The 21,364-nt window shown below is 45.2% G+C and overlaps 1 protein-coding gene across 3 annotated transcripts; it reads left to right on the forward strand.

Annotated features, from left to right (window-relative positions):
- Positions 1–356: 356 nt before the first annotated feature.
- Positions 357–19,013, forward strand: F2 (coagulation factor II, thrombin). Of its 3 annotated transcripts, XM_036891860.2 has the most exons (15): positions 357–1,339; positions 2,242–2,378; positions 2,729–2,892; positions 3,574–3,598; positions 3,836–3,886; positions 5,271–5,376; positions 5,487–5,623; positions 6,825–7,139; positions 7,472–7,600; positions 7,661–7,799; positions 8,761–8,928; positions 9,434–9,607; positions 9,822–10,003; positions 18,532–18,602; positions 18,753–19,013. In XM_036891860.2, exons 2-15 carry the CDS (start codon positions 2,300–2,302, stop codon positions 18,894–18,896), a joined length of 1,884 nt encoding a protein of 627 aa, XP_036747755.1. In that variant the 5' UTR covers positions 357–1,339; positions 2,242–2,299; the 3' UTR covers positions 18,897–19,013. The 3 variants fall into 3 exon arrangements, 2 of the variants coding, with proteins under 2 accessions (XP_036747755.1, XP_036747756.1); XM_036891861.2 differs by lacking the exon at positions 357–1,339 and having other exon boundaries at positions 7,673–7,799; XR_005026176.2 differs by lacking the exons at positions 357–1,339; positions 9,822–10,003.
- Positions 19,014–21,364: the final 2,351 nt, after the last annotated feature.

A 21,364-nucleotide genomic window follows, 5' to 3' on the forward strand; every position in this document is an offset into this window, starting at 1 on the left:
AATGTTGTTGTAATCTGAGTTTGCAGATGGGGAGACTGGGGACTGGCTTCCAAACCAGTGCTCTCTTCCATGCTGTGGTGCTTGTCTGGGCCTCAGGAGTTCTGAAAGCACAGGAACAAGTGAGCAGCCGGCAGGCCCCTAGCTCCCCAGAACCCTCAGGAGAAGAGGCGCCATGTGCCAGCTGCTTTGGCCTCCCTGCCAGCTGCCCCTCCTCTTGCCTCTTATCCCTCTCTCCAGGTGATTCAGCACTGGCTCAGCTGGTCAGCTCCTCAGGGAAAGGAGGATCACCTGCCTTGAAGCAGGTAGGGTGAAGCCACACCATTCTTCTCTCCACTTGTCAGGAGCCCTGCCCCCTTTGTACTCAGTATGTAATTTTTTAAGAAATTAGTGAGGTGAGATCTTTTCACCATTGCACTAAAAAAAAAGTAGGTTCATTGTCAATTAGAAAACAGGAACTACAAATTAAAACCACAATAAGACACCTACATATCCATCACAGCAGTTAACGTGAGTGATGGAGAACCTAGAGATTGGTGAGGATATGAGCAACTGGAACTCACACATTGTAGTGGGAGTGGAAGCTAGTTCAGCCAACCACTGAAGACAACTATTTGTCCGAGTGACTTAACCAGCAAATCCACGCCCGGGCATACACCCAACAGAAACCACTGCTTATCTACACCAGAGAATTTACACATGGATCACGGCAGCTCTAGTCATTATACCAAAACTGGAAACTAATCCAGATGCCCCTCATCATATGAGTGAATGAATAAAACAGGCTGTATTCATACAATGAGGTACTATGCAGCTTTAAAAGGAACTGGTACACACAACATGAGTGAATCTCAGAAACATGCTGAGTGAGAGGTCAGACTCAAATAGGTATAAGCTGTAGGTTTCCATTACATGAAGTTCAGAAACAGGCAGAACTGATCTACAGTGATGGTATTCAGTGGTTCGTCTAAGGGATGACGTGAAAGAGTCTGTTGGGGATGAGGATACACTCTCTCAGTCTGGTGGCAGTTACATGTGTGTATGTATAAAAATTTGAGCTAAACAGGATTTGTTCTAACATTACTGTAAATAAGTTAGACATCAATTAAAAGTGTATAGAAAAATAGGTATATATTTATATGTATGTATGTATTTATGTTTACATATACAAATATGTGAACTGGGCCACCCAGGAATTAAGCAGATTTGTGGGAGTCCTGGTCCCCAGTTCTCTGCTAACCATCTCTCTCGCCTGCTCTGCACTGGGCCCCTCCCCATGATGTTCCCAGACTGTATATGACTTCTTTTAGACCCCAAACTGCCAGGCCTGAAGGACAGCAAGGTAAGAACCTGTGCTCTCAGTGTTCCTGCTCTTTGTCCCTCTGTCCTAATTAGGGCCAGGACTAATATTTACCTAGTATGATGCAAACAGGAAATGCAGGAGGGATGAGAGCAGGGGTGGGGGATGGGCAGTGTAGGACCAGCAGCCACTCCAGGCCTGGCCCAGGGCAGATGGGCAGGGAGAGGGAGGGGCCTTGCCATGGAGACCTGAGGATTTGGGCTGGTCCTTGTTCTGGGTCAGGCAGCTTGTCCTGGGAGATGGAAGTAGACCAGAGGCCCAAGAGGCCCTGGAGCTGGCTCCTGCTCCCAGGCAACCACTACATTTAAACATACCTCCACAATTCCCAGACAGAAAAGGGGAAATAAGAGCCCTACATCAGTGCCTGAGAGGCTGGGGAGATGGTGCCGGCCTGCCCCCACTGTGTCCTGGGGCCGGTGGGCAGCTCTCACCTAGTCTTTGTTTTCTTGTATCTCTGTGTTGTGATTACACAAACCTCCCCATTGGTTTACACCAGTATATTTACTTATTATTAAGCACCTACTATAGTTCATGGACTTTACATTCATGATCTCCTTTAGTCCTCACAGCAAAGTACTATTCCCATTGTACAGATAAGGAATGGAGGCACACAGAGATTAAAGTAGCTGTCACCATGTGTTAGGGTTGGAAGGAGCCTCAGGAATATCATGTGGCCCTCCTGGCCCAAGCTGGCCTGTGTGTCAGGGCAGGAGGGGCTGGGTGAGGGCAGTTCACTGCTGTTCCCTTTGTGACTTCCTCCCAGACCATTCATTGTCCTCTAGGTGGACCTGTCCTTCCGGGTGGCAGGGGTGGACTATCTATCCACTTGTCTTCATGGCCCTGACCTGCTGACCTCTCCCTCTCCATTGATTTCTTCATGTTAGTTCAACATTAACCCAGAGGGGTCAGGATGAGCCCTCAGAGTCCTGGAGCTGACACACAATGGCGCACGTCCGAGGCCTGTGTCTACCTGGCTGCCTGGCCCTGGCCACCTTATTTAGCCTTGTGCACAGCCAGAATGGTAAGGGGAACACGGGATCTGGGACAGGCTGGCTGACTGGGATGTAGGTCCATGGGCTGGAGTCTTGACAGATGACAGTACTGGCCCCCAGACATCTTAGGGATGTCTTAGCTTAGGTGCCAGCTTAGGGAATGAGTTGGCGCTCAGGGTTGAACAGACGATGTGACTGCTCCTCTTTTGCAATATGGGGAGTGGGCTGGGGCAAACAATGAAAGGAGGGTTACTAGCAGGCTACTGTTAGCAGTCTTTGGGGCTCTGTGCCATCCCAGACATCTTTTGGAAGCCAGCAGCCTGATGGCCAAGACAGCCTGGCTCTCTGAGGCCACATTCCCACATCCCTCCTACCACAGTGTTCCTGGCCCCTCAGCAAGCACTATTGCTGCTCCAGCGGGTCCGACGTGCCAACAGTGGCTTCCTGGAGGAGGTGCGCAAGGGCAACCTGGAGCGAGAGTGCGTGGAGGAGCAGTGCAGCTACGAGGAGGCCTTCGAGGCCCTGGAGTCCCCCAGCGCCACGGTGAGGCCTGAGGCTCAGGGTGCCTCTGAGCAGGCCCAGCTCTAGGGCCACAGATGAGGGGAGTGAGGGACGCCACAGCTCTAACTGTTGATAACTGAATTTCATCTCTGTCCCATTTCACTGGGCTGCCAACATGAGCAATCTCATCCTTTCTCTGAGGTCCCAACGCCTGGGCTGTGTCAAGGTCCCAGGGTTTGGTGAGGCTCCAGGACCCCGGAGGCCTCCTCAGTCCTCAGACATCTGTCTACAATGGGCTCTCTGGAGCCCCTGCCCCACGTGGCCTCTCAGCTTCAGCTTTCCTGTTAGGTCTGTGTCACCCTTGGGTGTGGGACTCTGGAGAGGCCAAGAGCTCGGGGCCTTGGCCTGGTGTTCCAGAGCCAGAGCGGCCTTTCTGTTTCTTGGGCCTCTGCCTAGGCCCCATGCCCACTTGTCCACCCCACCCAAGGGAATCTCAGTCTTGGTTGGAGTGGGGAACCTCCCATCTCCTCAAATACTCTTGTTCCCAGTGGGCTTGGGCTTTGGGAAACAAAAGTAGGAAATTGCTGTGAACCTCCCCAGAGCCTGACCCCTGCGGGCCCAGGGTAAGGGACAGAGGAAAGTGTACACGGGAGACATGAAGTTTACTGAAAAACAAAACCAACAGGCCTTTGCCACAGCCTCATGCCAGCCCTTGTTTTTCAGGATGCATTCTGGGCCAAGTACACAGGTGAGCACTGGGGGGGTTTGCTCCGGGGAGGGAGTCCTGGGGCACAAGTTAGAGACTGTTCTACCCCAGAGGATCTTCTGGTCCATCCAGTCACCATCCCTCCATCCATGTCTCTTTCCTTCCTTCTATCCATCTGTCTGTTCATCTCTCTGTTTCTGGATGTCATCCCATCCACCCTTTATTTGAGCCCATCCTTTCCCTACCCCAACCCCAAAGGTGTTTCTGGATCTTTTCCAGCTTGCGAGTCGGTGAGGAAACCTCGAGAAAAGCTCACTGAGTGTCTGGAAGGTGAGGAACTGCTGTGGGATGGGGACAGGACACAAGGGGAATAACCTGGGAGGACAGTAGGGTGGGTTAGGAGTTGTGCCCTGCAGTGGCAACCTCTAGTATGTGACATTGTTTTGCTCCTGTGCTCAAGGTTGTATCTTTGTGCCTGTGTGCTCTGTACTCTGTACCTCCCAGTCAGTAAGCTGATTAATGTTGGAAGAACAAATGAATGAATGGATAATGAATTAATGTTTATGGCCTCATTCTCATATGAGCCCCTGCCCACATTGGTCGGCCTTCCCAGATCTCCAGGGTACAGATGATGTCACATTCATTTTCCAGAACCTTGAGTGGCTCCCCATTGCTCCAGAATAAAGCACAGGTATCTTAGCCTGGTGAACTTTGCAGGTTCTGGCCTTAACCTTCCCTTCTAGCCTTAGCTCCCATTGCACCATCAACCTGGACCCCCAGCTACCCTGACAGCAAGCACTTCTCTAAACATGCCAAGATGTTTCTACTTCCTGGCCTTTGTTTGCATTGTCTTCCTCCCCTGGAGCCACCATCACTGCCCACTGAAAATTTCCCTACCCTTAAAGGACCAGATAAATGCTACCACTTTGCTGGGCCTGTGGGAGCCTCCTCTCTCCTCCACAGCATTCTGACTACACAGGTAGCATGACAACATGGCTTCCTATGTGGGACTCTTTCATCACTGCCCATACTTTCATTTGTTAAATGACTTATTCAACAGACATTTCCCTGCTAGGTGCGAGGCACTATGTCAAGTGCTGGGGATTTTAAGGGGACCAAGGAACTAACAGTTTCATAGGAAATGTTATAGGAAAACAAAAATCCAAAACACCAAAGTGATTGCTGGAAAGTTCTGTTCCAGGTGCTACTGGAATGCTAGGAAAGGAGCCGGTAGTTTGCTGGCAGAATCAGGGACAGCTCCAAGAGAAATAGGGTTTTACCTGGATTTGCAGGTATTGACAAATAAACAAGAGCATTCCAAGGCAGAGAAAACAGTGTGTGCAGAGGCCTGAGGCACAGGGAACTAAAATAACAGAACTGTAGAGCAGGGCCAGATTCTTCAACCTGCTTGCCATGAGAAGCCACTGAATGGAGCTCCATGAGGGCAGGGGCCCACCTTGACTATGCCTGTCTTACTCATTGCTATGTCCTTAGTACCCGGCATGGTGCCTGTCAATGGCTGTCACATGGGCACTCAGGGCATATTTGGTGATTGCTGTTCAACAGATTGGAGAACTGGTTGCAGAGGAGGTGCTAAGTAAAGGCAGGCTAAGGGCCATGCACCAGAAGTGGCTTGGAGGGGATGGACAGAACTTTGCTAGGGCAGGGGGAGCAAAATCCTCAGGGTAAGAGGCCTGGACTGGAATCTCTGCAGGTAACTGTGCTGAAGGTCTGGGTACAAACTACCGAGGCAATGTGAGTTTCACCCGATCAGGCATCGAGTGCCAGCTATGGAGGAGTCGCTACCCACATAAACCTGAGTGAGTGTTGGGCAGGTCTCTTTGCCAGCCTGCTGAGCACAGGGGGCCTGGAGATATGGGCAGGGTTGAGGGATGGGCATGGTCTTATGCTGAGCAATTTCCTATTCTAGAATAAACTCCACCACTCACCCTGGGGCCGACCTACAGGAGAATTTCTGCCGCAACCCAGATGGCAGTACCACTGGGCCCTGGTGCTACACTACAAACCCCACTGTGCGGAGGGAAGAGTGCAGCATCTCTGTCTGTGGTAAGTTAGGGGCAACTGACAATCCATGGCCAAGGTCCAGGGGTCTTCATGGGGTCTGGCAGCCTGGGATGGCAACCAAGATCCTAGCTACCTTCAAGCCCTATAATCCAGGCTGTCTCCCTGCAAATAGGCTTTCCTTCCTGCTCAAGGCACCCTTCCCCCAATGAAGCCCTCCCTAGCCACTTCAGCCCAGGCACCCTTTTCTGGGCACCTCACAGCTAGCCTTACAGAGTCCAGCACTGCATGATTCTGCCACTACTCTTCCCTGTGATGTGCCAGCAGCCACAGTAGTGCTGCAAACCCCACAAAATCATGGCCAACTGCAAGAGCTTAGGGACATAACGCCAATAAGCAGTTATTTCTTATGTTCAGCTGTGCTCACTCGTGTGTCTGTGGGGTTCACTGACATAGGCTAGGTGGAGCTAGGCTTCTTGTGAGGGTTGGGTCACGGTCTGCTCCACATTGCTTATGCTAGGGCTGAGGCAGAATGCCACAATCTTCCCATGGTGAGGGCAGAAGTAAGAAATGGCAAGCAGAAACACACAACATGTTGTAAGACCAGGCTCAGAACTGGTAGTTAGCTCTGCCCGTGTTCCATTGGCCAGAGTGAGCCACATGGTCAAAGCCAAAATCAAGAGGTGGAGAAGTACACCTTTGCCTATAAAATCACAGGGCAAAGGATATGGATCCAGGCAGGGGTAAGGAATTAGTGCAGTAATCAGACTACCAAACATGACTGTTATTTGTCCTTGGTGCATCCCTGTGGGTCTCAGTGTCTCAGCCTGAGACTGGTCTTATGTAGCAGGTCACCAGCCATGGTAACAGCAAAAACATCTCCTATATACCAACCCTGCCCCTGCATACACACACACACACACACATTTGTGGCAGGCATGCTGAAATGGACCTACTGCCTGGGTAGACAAGACTGCAGACAGTCACTTCCAGTAGATCAGAGAGCCGAGGAGGTGAAACCTAGTTACTTTCTCTGGCTTGTGATCACCTATATTTTGTTTAAATCTCTCACCAACCCTGCAAGAACGGCATTAATAATCCCTTTATAGGCAAGCGGACTGAAGCTCAGAGAGTTTAAGTTGCTGGAGGTCATATAGGAAGGAGGAGCGAGGCAGGGATTAACATCCTATCTGTCTGGCTCCACATGTGGTCCCACACACTTTGTTCCCTGCTCCTCACCCACCAGGCCAGGGGGGCGTCACTGTGGAGCTGACTCCACGCGTGGGAGGCTCCCTAGTGAATCTGTCATCTCCGTCGAAGCAGTGCATCCCTGAGCGAGGCCAGCAGTACCAGGGCCGCCTGGCAGTGACTGCACTCGGGTCCCCCTGCCTGGCCTGGGCCAGCAGGCAGGTCAAGGCCCTGAGCAAGGACAAGGACTTCAGCCCCACAGTGCCTCTGGAGGAGAACTACTGCCGCAACCCAGACGGGGACGAGGAGGGCGCGTGGTGCTACGTGTCCGGGGAGCCTCTTGTCATGGAGTACTGCGACCTTGACTATTGCGGTGAGAGGGCCAGGCCGGGAACTGAGACAGAGGACAAAGCCTGGAGAGGCTACAAATCCTTCCCATATCTAAGGCTTGCCATGCACAGATTTAAGTGCCCTCATTACAGCCTTACATTCACCAGGTGGGGGTAGACCTAGCTCCATTTTACAGCTGAGTAAACTGAGGCCCGAGAAGTTAAGTTGCTTAAACCCAGGTGCACTTGTGCTCTTAACCTCAACACCAAATGGCCTCCAAGGCCTGTTGGAGGTTTGCGCAGGTCTAGTGGGTGGGTGAGAAATGGCTCGGCCCAGCCCCAGCCCCAGCCCCAGCCAATGCCTGGGTCCCTACAGAAGATCTAGTGGACGAGGAGGCAGGAGATAGGCCTGGTGAGGACCTGGACTCGGCCATTGAGGGTCGCACCTCCATCCAGGAGTTCCAGACCTTCTTCAATGAAAGGACTTTCGGCTCAGGGGAGGCAGGTGAGGTGGAGTGTGGGCAGGGTGCGGGGCGGTGGCGGCATAGGGCACCTCGCCTTACAGTTTGTTCTGCAGACTGTGGGCTGCGGCCTCTGTTTGAGAAGAAGTCGGTGGAGGACAAAACGGAACACGAGCTATTCGATTCCTATATCGATGGGCGCATTGTGGAGGGCTGGAACGCGGAGATCGGCTTAGCACCCTGGTGCGTCTGGGTGTCGCCTCCTCCACTGGGCTGCAGCATCTGCCTGCTCCTGCTCCCACCCCTAGGGCCTCCTCTCTTCCCTGCAGGCCTTGGCTTCTTAGGTTAAGATAGCAGAGGTCTACAGCTTATGGAACACTTACTGCAATCTTTTGAGATGGGGTTTATTACTTCTCATATTCAGAGGAGAAACTGGGGCTCAGAGAACCTAAGTGTCTTGTCTAAGTGACATTGTGAATGGGTTGCACAGCAGGACTTGAATCGAGTTCTTCTGACCCCAGAGCTGTGTATACTCTGGAGTGGAAGAAGGGTGTGTGTGTGTGTGTGTGTGTGTGTGTGTGTGTACTCTGGAGTGGAAGAAGGGTGTGTGTGTGTGTGTGTTAAGTGGAAGGCAGTCCCTTGGTGTCATATGGATGCCCCAGTGGAAGAAGGGTGTGTGTGTGTGTGTGTGTGTGTGTGTGTGTGTGTGTGTGTGTGTTAAGCAGAAGGCAGTCCCTTGGTGTCATATGGATGCCCCAGTCCCCAAGGGTGTCATATGGATGCCCCAGTGGAAGAAGGGTGTGTGTGTGTTTGTGTGTGTGTGTGTGTGTGTGTGTGTGTGTTAAGCAGAAGGCAGTCCCTTGGTGTCATATGGATGCCCCAGTGGAAGAAGGGTGTGTGTGTGTGTGTGTGTGTGTGTTAAGCAGAAGGCAGTCCCTTGGTGTCATATGGATGCCCCAGTCCCCAAGGGTGTCATATGGATGCCCCAGTGGAAGAAGGGTGTGTGTGTGTGTGTGTGTTAAGCGGAAGGCAGTCCCTTGGTGTCATATGGATGCCCCAGTCCCCAAGGGCAGCCAAATCAGTCTGGGGTCTGGGCCCAGCAGGCAGCTCTTTCCAGTTAATTCTTAAACCTGGGACTTTATACTTCTAGAGCTGGTGGAGGGGCAGACCCCCAGCTCATAATGCCTCCTGTGCCCCCTCCCAGGCAGGTGATGCTTTTCCGGAAGAGTCCCCAGGAGCTGCTGTGTGGGGCCAGCCTCATTAGTGACCGCTGGGTCCTCACTGCTGCCCACTGTCTCCTATACCCACCTTGGGACAAGAACTTCACTGAGAATGACCTTCTGGTGCGCATTGGCAAGCACTCTCGCACCAGGTATAGAACTGGGGACCGTGGTGCCTGGCAGGGGTCTGAGTCCTCCAGAGTGATCGTGAGGGGTGCTGGGGTATGTGGGAGATGGCTGTACATCTCCCACAATAGAAAACCCATCCATTTCTACTGTACAGTCCATTTGACCACACCTACTGAGGCTTGGAGCTAGGAACAGAGAAACTAACACCTCGTGGAGAGCTCCTTTCCAGGCCAGGCTGTGGCCCAGGTGTGACCTCTAACTAGAGGCTGTTTAGACCGAGGCCTACGGCTTACCTTCTCTCCTTATCTGCCTGGACTGTTTGACTCCAAAGCTCTGTGCAACTTCAGGCCAAGAAAAAAGCTGCCAGGGGGTCTGCCAAGGCAGGAGCCAGCCCTCTCCCTTCACTGCTGGCCCACTGTCACCCTGCCTCCCAGAGACAGAGGGCAGGCAGTTTCCTTCCCTAGGGAACCAGCCAACCTGCACTGGGTGGCCCACAGCTTCTCTGTCTCTCTTTTGGGGTCTGTACAGGTATGAGCGAAGCATTGAAAAGATCTCCATGCTGGAAAAGATCTACATCCATCCCAGGTACAACTGGAGGGAAAACCTGGACCGCGATATTGCCTTGCTGAAGCTCAAGAAGCCCATCACCTTCAGCAACTACATCCACCCTGTGTGCCTGCCTGACAAGGAGACAGTGTACAGGTAAGGCTCTGGGCCCCTGGCTGGGTTCTGGGCCTGACAAACCCTGAGTAGCCTTGTAGAAGTTCCTTCCTTTCCCAGGCCTCAGTGTCTTGGAGTGTACCCCAATGTTCTCTCTGTTCTGGTATTTTAGACTCAGGCCTCTAAGGGATGGTGTTGGGGCCAGGAAGCTCCTGGAGGTGTTGGTTCTCACTAGCTCCTTCTCCCTTCCCCAAAGACTGCTCCGGGATGGATACAAAGGGCGTGTGACAGGCTGGGGCAACCTGAAGGAAATGTGGACAACCAGCGTTGGTGAGGTGCAGCCCAGTGTCCTGCAGGTGGTGAACCTGCCCATTGTGGAGCAGCAGGTCTGCAAGGCCTCCACTCGGATCCGCATCACAGACAACATGTTCTGTGCTGGCAAGTGCCCTGGGAGCGGCAAGGCAGGAGGGAACAGACAGGCCTCCGGGTGGGGTTCTGAGACATTTTAAGAGCATGGGCCTGTTCAAGTCCTGGGTCCAATCACTTGCAGGCTATGTGGCTTTGGGGAAAGTTGCTTAACCCCTTGGAGGCTCAGTTTCTTTCTCTGTAAGATGAAGAAAAAAGCCTTTATCCCATGAGGTTGTGTGAGGATAGTGTACGTAAGATACTGTATATAAAGTGTTAGGCAGGCTGCTAGTTACTTGCTAAGTTGTCAATAGCCCGGATAGCCACACAAGGCTACAGGTACAGGCAAAGCCATTCATTCATTCAATTATTGAGCACCTACTATGATCCAGGGAGTATTCCCAGGTTTACAACAAGGACCCAAATGGACAATGGCTGTGTCCTCAGAGAGCTTCCTTCCTAGAGGGAAGGCGTGTCAATAAACAGATCTAGAAGAGCAATCCATGCTAAGAAGAAAAATGAAGCAGAGTAAGGGAGAGAGAGATGGAGACTGGGGTGATCATCTCAATAGAGTGGTTGGAGAAGGCTGGAGAAGGCTTCTCTGAGAAGAGACTAGCAATGAAGGAGTGAAGCAATCTACAGGAAGTATACTGCAGGCTGAGGGGCAGCCGGTGCAAAGACCCTGAGGTAGAAACATGCTGGGCAGGTTTGAGGAGCAGCAGGGAGCCCTGTGTGGCTAGAGTGCAGTAAATACAGGAAGGGCAGCAGATAAGGGGAAAGAGGTGGGCAGGCTGAGATCGACACTTCCTTTAGGGCTTGAAAGACTGTTTTTTTTGAGGTAGGAAGTTATTGGAAGGTTTGGGACAGGTGAATAAATAGTAAATTTTCTAACTTAATTTTTAAATTTTAGTGTTATTTCAGAGTCACAGAAAAGTTGCAAAACTAATACAAAGAATTCTTGTATAATGTTATCCAGATCCTGCCCCCAACTTCCGTTTATAAATACACACACACATACACATGTGCTGTTTGAGAACAAATTATACATATGACGTCTGTTTATCCATATACTTGAGTATTTCCAAAAAACAAGATGTCCTTATATAACCACAGTATAATGATTAAAATCAGGAAATTAACAATGATACAATACCGCTCTCTAATCTATAGACCTTATTAAAGTATTATCCAATTTTCCTACTTACTAATGGCTTTTATAACAAAAGAAAAAAATGTTTTTCTTATCCAGGATCCAAGATCACACATTGTATTTAGTATCACCCATTTTTTGTCTTCTATAACCTTGACATATTTGACAAGTATAGGCCAGTTATTCTGTAGATTGGTCCTCAACTTACTTTGTCTGTGTTTTTCTCATGAGCAGATTCAGGCTGAATGATGTTGTGTCCCTTTTAGTGTGTCCCATTAGCACACGTGATGTCACTTTTTCCCATAACTGGTCAGAGATTAATTTAGGCCTCTTGGTTAAGGTGGTGTCTGCATTGGCCAGGTTTTTCATTGTAAAGTTCTCTTTTTCTCTTTGTAATTAATAAATATCTTGTGGGGAGCAACTTTGATAGTGTCTATCCTGTTTATCATCAAATCCTTCTCTCGACTACAGTGGCTGCCAAATGGTGATTCTCTAATTCTGTTGTTCCTTCTACACTTTATTGTAAGGAACACCTTTCCTTTCTTTCATTCTATCAGTGTGGTCTCATGGGTCCTTACTTTATTCTAAGGGTTATAATTTGTTACTATTGTTATTTGATTTTCAAATTATCTCAGTTTAGGCTGGTGGGAGTCCCTTCAGCCTGGACTCTGTGACTTATGGAGCTGTCCCTGTTGTTCTCTGAGTACTTTCTTGCTTTTGGGACAGCAGGATGTTCCAGGGTCATCCCATTTTCCTTCTAGTGGAGAAAGGTATTTAAAAACCAGGGTCTGGGGCCAGGGATACACATTGTGATTGGGCTGTCATTGCTTCTAGGCCCTTTTAATAGTCAGAACTAGAAAATATAAATGCAAATACCAACCTCTGTACCTATTTTTGTTTCTTCTTATCCATCCATGTGTTTCTTTTTGTACATATGAGCAGACACATGTATGTTTTCTTATTTCTCCTTTCTTACACTCTGGGCAGCATACTATAGATATTCTTTTGTTCTTTGTTTTATTTTTCACTTAATGTATCCTGGAAATTCACACCATATTGTTTGTAGAGTTTTTCCTTATTCTTAAAAAAAAATGTTTATAGCCACATTATATTCCATTATATGGATGCATCATAGTTTATCCAACCATTTTCTGTGTATGGGCATTTAGATTGTTTCCAATATTTTGCAGTTGAACATCTTTTCATATGCTTAACAACCATTTTTATATTATTTTTTGTCAATTTCTATTCATGTGTTTTTGCCCATTTTTGTCCCTTTCCCATCAATCTTGAGTTCTTCATATGTTAGTAATATAAAGCATTTCTTTGTCATACACATTGCAGAAATTTCCTCCCAGTTTGTTAGTTTTTTAACCTTTATATATTTCTTGCCTTTCAGTTAAAATTGTCTTATATAGTCAAACTTATTAATGTTTCATTTTATTGCATCTGGATTCTGAGTCCTTATACCCAGATCATAGAGAAACTCATTCATGTTTTCTTTTAGTACTTGGTTTCATTTCTCTGTGTCACTTGTACTTTATTCTTGTATGTGATGCAAGGTATGGATCTAATATATCTTTTTTCAAATGGCTAACCAGCTGTTCCTACATCATTTATTAAAAATTCTATCTTTATAACCTGATCAAAAAATGGTTGGAGGATCTAAACAGACACTTGTGCAAAGAAGAAATTCAGATGGCCAACAGGCATGTGAAAAGATGCTCCACATTGCTAATTATCAGGGAAATGCAAATTAAAACCACATGGAGGTATCACCTCAGACCAGTTAGGATGGCCAACATCCAAAAGACAAAAAACAACAAATGCTGGTGAGGATGCGGAGAAAGGGGAACCCTCCTATACTGTTGTGGAAAGCAATATGGAGGTTCCTCAAAAAACTAAAAATTTAAATACCATTTGACCCAGGAATTCCACTCCTAGGAATTTACCTGAAGAAAACAAGATCCCAGATTCAAAAAGACAGATGCACCCCTATGTTTATCACAGCACTATTTACAATAGCCAAGATATGGAAGCAACCGAAGTGTCCATCAGTAAAGAATGGATAAAGAAGATGTGGTACATATACACAATGGAATATTATTCAACCATAAGAAGAAAACAGATCCTACCATTTGCAACAACATGGATGGAGCTAGAGGGTATTATGCTCAGTGAAATAAGCCAGGCGGAGAAAGACAAATACCAAATGATTTCCCTCATTTGTGGAGTATAATAATGAAGCAAAACTGAAGGAACAAAACAGCAGCAGACTCAGACTTCAAGAAGGGACTGGCGGTTACCAAAGGGAGGGGTTTGGGGAGGATGGGTGGTGGGGGCAGGTAGAAGAGGATTAAGGGGCATATAGAAGAGGATAAGGGGCACACAATATAGGTAGGTCACAGGGAAGGCAGTACAGCAGGAAGACAGGTAATGACTCTACAGCATTTTACTACACTTGATGGACTGTGATAGCACTGGGGTCAGGGGGCCACTTGATAATATGGGTGAATGTTGAAACCACAATGTTGCTCATGTGAAACCTTCATAAGATCAATGATACCTTGATTAAAAAAAAATTCTATCTTTGCCCCAGTGATATGAGATGTCACCTTCATCACATATTTAGTTTCTATGTATGTTTAAGTTAAGTCTGTTTCTATTCGAAGACATTCTGTTCTGTTCTCCTCTTCAGTTTTCTATTCTGTTTGAATTATAGAGGCTTCAGAGTCTATCTTAACATCTGGTAGGGCTTGTTGTCTCTTGCAGTTCTTCTTTTCGAGTCCTTTCCTGGCATTTCTTGCATGTTTGTTTTTCCATGTAAACTTCAGTATTAACTTGTTTAGCTCCATTAAAGTAAATTTGTAGGTGTTTTTATTGAGATTATGTTAAATTTATCAATTAATTTAGGGAGAAGACATCTTTTTGATGTTGAGTCATTCTATCCAAGGACAAGAAATGTCTTCCCATTAGGTTCAAGTCTGAGTGCTGCAATTATGATTTTTTTTCTCCTTGGCATCTTATTTTATAGATTTGTGTTTTTCTTGCTTGTTTCTCTTGAGCAAATTAGCTAGTGGTTGCAAAAACAAACAAAAGACACTTAGGAATTTCACTTGTTAATTAAGCCTATTTTTCAATACTGTACTTTATTAATTTCTGCTTTTAGCTCTCAAAATTTTTTCTTCCTTACGCTTCATTTGTTTTACTTTGCTGTTCTCAGTGTTTTGAGCTGACAATTTTGTTTATTTTGGATATTCATTTTTTATTAAGTAGGGTTATGCATTTTCCTCTGTCCATAAAAAACACTGTGTAGTGTTTTCATTATTATTATTTTTTAGAAATTCTGTGATTTCAGTCTGTACTCCTTTTTTACTCAAGTTTTTTAATAGGAGGTTTTTAAATTTCCAAATGGGGGGGCTCTTCTGTGTTTTGATTTTGTGAATAATTTTGCGTTTTTGCTGCATTATGATCCAACAGTATCTATAATATTTCTACTTTATGGAACTGATTTTTTTTGAGAGGGAGAGAGGTGTATTTCTATAAATTTTATATGTGTGCTGAAGGTGTGTAGGCATGTTTTCTATTATCCATGTGTACAGTCTGATATGTATCTGTAAATGTTACTTCTTACTTGTTATTTAGGTCATTTATATCCTTTTTATTTTCAGTTCATTGGATCTGTCTTGTAATGAGTTTGTGTTAAATTCTTTTATTAATATATTTTTATCTGTCTCCTTGCATTACTTAGAGTCTTTTACTTTATAAGAGTGGTTGCTGTGTTATTTGGTGCAGATATTCATAACTTATTTATTCATTTTGAATTGTGGTTTTAAGCATTTAAAAACGGTCCTTTCTTTAAATTATCTTCAGTTTCAGGATCATGATCCCTGTTTTCTTTTTGTTTCCATTCGCCTGATATACCTTTGCCCATGCTTTTAATTTTAGTTCTGTGAATCACTTTGTTTCTTAAAGTTTCTTGTATAAAGCATAGTAGCTAGCATCTTGCTTTGTGAGTCAAATTAAAAATATTTTTAATAAACAAGTTAAACCCATTCATATTCACTGATATGATTGAATTAGTATTAACTCTCATATTATTTTGTGCATTATGTTCATTTGTTGTGTTTTTACCCTGTGATGTTTTCTTTATTTAAAAAAATTTATAATATTTGTATATTTTATATGGTTTGCATTTTTGTCTTATGGATTATCTTTGGCCTTCCACCTGTTTGACATGCCCTTCATTCCTTATTTTCTTCTATAATATTTTATTTGTCTCTCATACCCACTGGCTACACAACAATCAGAGCATTTACTTTTCTCTTTCTCTTTCATATTTTTAGTTGCATTTTTTTTTTCTATTTGTTAGGACAGTCAGTCCTTTTGCTGAAGCATTTATTTCTTGGTTGGATGAAGCTTGTGCACTAACAGATTCTTCAAGAAGGGTTATGGGTATCGAATTCCCTGAGTTCTTTTTTTTTTTTTATTAAGGTATCATTGATATACACTCCCACAAAGATTTCACAAGAAAAACAATGTGGTTACTACATTCACCCTTATTATCGAGTCCCCCCAATACCCCATTGCAGCCACTGTCCATCAGTGTAGCAAGATGCCACAGAGTCCCTACTTGTCTTCTCTGTGCTACACTGTCTTCCCTGTGACCCCACACACACCATGTGTGCCAATCATAATACCCCTCAATCCCCTTCTCCCCACATCCACACCCGCCCTCCTCCACCCCTCCCCTTTGGCAACCACTACTCCCTTCTTGGAGTCTGTGAGTCTGCTGCTATTTTGTTCCTTCAGTTTTGCTTCGTTGTTATACTCCACAAATGAGGGAAATTGTTTGGTATCTGTCTGTCTTTGCCTGACTTATTTCACTGAGTATAATACCCTCTAGCTCCATCCATGTGTTGCAAATGGTAGGATTTGTTTTCTTCTTATGGCTGAGTAGTATTCCATTGTGTATATGTACCACATCTTGTTTATTCATTCATTTACTCATGGACACTTAGATTGCTTCCATATCTTGGCTATTGTAAATAGTGCTGTGATAAACATAGGGGTGCATATGTCTTTTTGAATCTGAGAAGTTGTTTTCTTTGGGTAAATTCCTAGGGGTGGAATTTCTGGGTCAAATGGTATTTCTACTTTTAGTTTTTTGAGGAACCTCCATATTGCTTTCCACAGTGGTTGAACTAGTTTACATTCCCCTTTCTCTGCATTCTCGCCAGCATTTCTTGTTCCTAGTGTTTTCGATGTTGGCCATCCTAACTGGTGTGATGTGATAGCTCATTGTGGTTTTAATTTGCATTTCCCTGATAATTAGCAATGTGGAGCATCTTTTTGCATGCCTGTTGGCCATCTGAATTTCTTCTTTGGAGAAGTATCTGTTCATATCCTCTGCCCATTTTTTAATAGGGTTATTTGTCTTTTGGGTGTTGAGGTGTGTGAGTTCTTTATATATTTTGGATGTTAACCCCTTGTTGGATATGTCATTTACAAATATATTCTCCCATACTGTAGGATGCCTTTTTGTTCTGCTGATGGTGTCCTTTGCTGTACAGAAGCTTTTTAGCTTGATGTAGTCCCATTTGTTGTTTTTTACTTTTGTTTCCCTTGCCTGAATGTTTTCTTCTAAGAGTTTTATGGTTTCATGACTTACATTCAGGTTTTTGATCCATTTCGAGTTTACTTTTGTGTATGGGGTTAGACAATAGTCCAGTTTCATTCTCTTGCATGTAGCTGTCCAGTTTTGCCAGCATCAATTGTTGAAGAGGCTGTTGTTTCCCCATGGCTCCTTTATCATATATTAATTGACCGTATATGCTTGGCTTTATATCTGGGCTCTCTAGTATGTTCCACTGGTCTGTGGGTCTGTTCTTGTGCCAGTACCAAATTGTCTTGATTACTGTGGCTTTGTAGTAGAGCTTGAAGTTGGGGAGCATAATCCCCCACCCACTTTATTCTTCCTTCTCAGGATTGCTTTGGCTACTTGGGGTCTTTTGTGGTTCCATATGAATTTTAGAAGTATTTGCTCTAGTTCTTTGAAGAATGCTTTTGGTATTTTGATAGGGATTGCATTGAATCTGTAGATTTCTTTAGGCAGGATGGCCATTCCTGAATTCTTATACGTTTATAAACTTTCTGTAGCCTTGACATCTGAAGGTCCGCTTGTTTGGATATAAGATCTGTGGTTCACATTTTCTTTCCTTGAATTTTTTGAAAATAGAGCTTTATTGTTGCTTGTTATATATGCTGTTTTCGAAAAGTCTGATGCCTGTGTAATTCTTGGGAACTTGTAAGGTATTTGGTCCTTTTGCTTGGAGGCCTTGAGGGTTTTTCCTTTATCTTTGAAGTACAATAGTTTTATTAGGCTATGTTTTAGAGTGTTTTAGGTCAGTTTTGCCAAGTACCTAGTACATCCATTCAATATGTATAATCTTTTATTTCTGTGAAGTTTTCCTCAATTACTTTTATAAATGTCAGTTCTGTTCCATTTTATTTTTCTTCTTAAGGGACTCAGATTTTTTCTTTGGTCTGAGTTCTATTTGAGCCACTTTCTGTTTTCCATTTCTTCCTATTGTTTTGCCCATTTATTTTTAATTTTTGAATTTCTGATTCTAGGTATTTTGTCACATGTCAAAAATTTGCTAGAGGAAATTAAATTCAGTTAGTTTTCTTCTGTTTCATGGTTGTATTTTGGCACAAAAATTTTTATTATCTGAGGTGTTTCTTATTTTTGTTTTCCTACTGTATATTTGGATTTATTTTTCACCTATTCATTTTGAATATTTGAGGTCATTTACAAAATTCCTAATTCACCCACTTCTTTTATCTAGTAGATTTTTTTCCATCCTCACCTTCACATAAGTTTGGTTAATTTATTAATTAACTTATTAACATTAGCTATACAATTAAGTATCTTAAATTGATTTGACATATGGGTGTCCTCTGTAATCTAGTTATGTTGAAGGTGGGTTTTTTTATGTAGCTTTTGTTGTTGTTCTTCATGTTGTTCTGTATTGCTTGTGAAAGACATATGGGGATATTTGAATAAGGGCAACTGCCAATATCCTCAGCTCCTTGTAAATCTAACATATTTAAGTCATTCTGCCTGTTGGGTGGTGAATGGATTGTAGGTGGGCAAAAGTAGAAATAGGGAAACTAGTAGTTCTGGGAAAGGTATGTGATGTGAACAGGGGCAGAAGTGGTCCGTGGCTGGACTTGGCATGTATGTTGAAGATAGAGTTGACAAGATTTGGTAAAGGATTGGCTGTGTGGGCCGAGGAAATGAGGAGTCAAGGATGACTAGAAGTCTAGTGGATCCCTACCAGTTGTCCATTTTGGAGGGGAGTGGCTACAGTCTGAGCTATGCTCCTGAGCACTGCTGTTCTCTATCAAGGTTACAAGCCCAATGAAGGGAAACGAGGTGATGCTTGTGAAGGTGACAGCGGGGGACCCTTTGTCATGAAGGTAAGTTTCTTTAAAGCCAAGAAAGAGCTGGTGGGTTGATCTTTGGCGGGGATTGGATAAGAAGGGACTCATTTTCAGAAATAGTTGCCTGACAGGGTAATATTGACACTACCTTGGGCTTGTCTCTTGGAAATCCTGTTTCTTCCCCAGAGCCCCTATAACAACCGCTGGTATCAACTGGGCATCGTCTCATGGGGTGAAGGCTGTGACAGGGATGGAAAATATGGCTTCTACACACATGTGTTCCGCCTGAAGAAGTGGATACAGAAGATCATTGATCAGTTTGGAAGTTAGGGGACCACCCACATTCTAAGGTCCTCACTTCAAATTCAGAGAAACCAATCCAGTTAAAGAATTATTTCTGTGGTATGTTCCTAAAACTATAGTTCTCAATAAAAGTGACTCAGTGAGTCTCAGTGTTCCCAGTGCTGTTCATGGGTAGTTTTGGAAGAGCCAGTACTACTGCTAGATAAGCAAGACTTAAGAGTCCACCACTCCTAGAACAGGCCAGGTGAGGGGAGAGATGGCAGCCTGAATTTATGAGCATTTAAAATGTTCTAGACTCAGGGCTTTAACAAATTATGTCACATTAATGCTCACAAGAGGTAGGTGAGTAAACTGAGACTTGGAAAAAAGTATCTTGTCCAAGATCAGAGGTAAGAAGGGTCAGAATTGGAGGACTGTTTTTAGCTGCTCTGCTGTGTAGGCTGTAGGGCTTGTCCTAAAACCAGAGAAGAGCAGGAGGAAGACTGGTGTAATGAGGGGTGAGTAGGTAAGTCTTTATTTTTACCTCGGACTTTTCTAGTAAGTCCCTACATCTTTCTTCATGTCATTAAAATGACATCAAATTTTTGCCCAAAAAGATCTCAGTATTTCAATGCCTTCATCTGAGAGCATTGTGGGATGTAGTGTTAGGACTATGGGCCCGTGTCATACTGCCTGGGTTCATATTGAGGGTCCAACCTTAAAAGGGGTAAGTCACTTGACCTCCATGAGCTGTTTCCTTGTATGGAAGATGTGTATAGTGACATTACTTACCTGTGCGCACGGTGAAATGTGTAGTACCTGGAAGCTCTCAGAAACCACTGCTGCCGTCTGGCACCGTGAAGTCCCTCTGCCACTTCCCACTTCCCTCCTCCCACTCCTGCAAACAGCACGTTGGTAGGATTGTTGCTTCCTGGAATTTCTACTCACATAGCAGTTACCAGATTGGAGCAATTTGACTTTCCAGGAAATGGGACCTTGAAGGTGTGTAAGTGGATTATAAGGGTTTGGATAAGTGGGAAGGTGAGAAGAGAACTTGGTAAAGCTCTTTCACAGCATGTTCTTCAAGGTCAGTCAGCAGAGGTCACTGGTATGGGATGGAGCATGGCTTTGACCCATTGTTGCCTTTCCACATAACTCCATTTCTAGCTGTACCATGGCATATTGCTCTTCTGTTAGATGTACTGTGGCTTGGGGGAAACGAGGCACTACAGCCTACAACAGGCACCAAGGTGAGTTTCCATGGTGTGAAATGCTGTCAGTTGGTAACTACCCGAGGGCTGAGCTCCCAGGGTATGAGTGGAGCCCGAATGTCTGCCTTGGGTCCTGGGTGGGGCAGTGGAGCACAGACAACTCATGGTTGTGATTCTTGACCTAGGATCTTCAACTGAGTTTTAAACTTAATGGTTGTAAGAAGGAAGGGACCTAAGGTAGGTACCTTTACCCCCATTGGCCTCTCACTTTTTTCCCCTTCCCATTTTTCAGTACATCATGGAATTAGGACCGAGTTCCTTGCCTATTCTTTGGTTCTGTTCAATCAGAAAGCAGGATAAACACTGGAAATTCAGTGAGCTTGCAGGATCTTGGCAGCCCAGGGCTTTACCCAGAATAGGGGGAATTGTACTACCTCAACTCTGCTTTTTCAACAAGAACACACTGTCCCACAAGACTGGTTCCCTCCAACACAGCTGCCAGCACTCTGCGCTCTGGACACTTTGGTTTTTCCAAATGAGCTGTGCTAATTCCAGACTCAAGCACAGCCATTCTTTCTAAATGTTCTGCTGTAGCAGTGAACTCCTCCATCTTCCCTTCAATGGAGGCCTACTCTCATGTTCCTATCATAAGGGAGAGGGCAAGTTTACTTTCAGGCAGCATAGGAGCCACTTGAAAATCATGACTGGAATCAACAACAGATTCATTTTCCATCAACCTTTCATTTCTTGGACATCAGTTGAATAAAAGGTAGTCTAGAAAAGTTCCTTTGAACTTAGTGATTGCCTCCAAAGTCTCCCATCTGAATCCAGAACCTCTTAGTACCAAAGAGTTTTTCTGACTGTGGAGGGAGGTTCTGAGGATTTACTCCAGATCTGACTCCTCAGTAAACTTTCTGAATGTGAAGCAACTGTTAATGTAAATTCAAAGAGACTCCAGAATCAGACAGGAAGTTCCTAAACTCTCCCATACTCCTTTAGTCAAAATGACCCCGAATTTAGTCGCAGTGTGAGAACCACTATAGCCCAGTCAATCCCTGGGCACAATGTCACATGCATTTGGGCAGCAACATGGCAGGAAGCCTAAGAGCTCCCTGGAACCACAGCAATGATGGGAGGGGCGTCATGACCAAAACCTGAAAACAGGGAAGAATGAGATTTCTTTGCCTCCCTAGGAGTTGCATGTGGAAAGCAGGGAAGGGAGTTCCTCCTATTCCAAAGGGGTAAAGCGCCAAGTCTGTGCTGAGGAAAGGTGGCGTTCCTCAAGCAGTAATCATTAACATGTCT

This window comes from Manis pentadactyla, chromosome 9, assembly GCF_030020395.1.
Source record: "Manis pentadactyla isolate mManPen7 chromosome 9, mManPen7.hap1, whole genome shotgun sequence".
Taxonomy (NCBI): domain Eukaryota; kingdom Metazoa; phylum Chordata; class Mammalia; order Pholidota; family Manidae; genus Manis; species Manis pentadactyla.

Excerpts from the sequence above, each read along its gene's own strand:
- F2 (XM_036891860.2), top strand. The coding sequence starts at position 2,300 with ATGGCGCACGTCCGAGGCCTGTGTCTACCTGGCTGCCTGGCCCTGGCC. Across the intron at positions 2,893-3,573 it reads TGGAGTCCCCCAGCGCCACG|GATGCATTCTGGGCCAAGTA; the intron begins GTGAGGCCTGAG and ends CTTGTTTTTCAG. Across the intron at positions 7,601-7,660 it reads TTTCGGCTCAGGGGAGGCAG|TTTGTTCTGCAGACTGTGGG; the intron begins GTGAGGTGGAGT and ends CTCGCCTTACAG.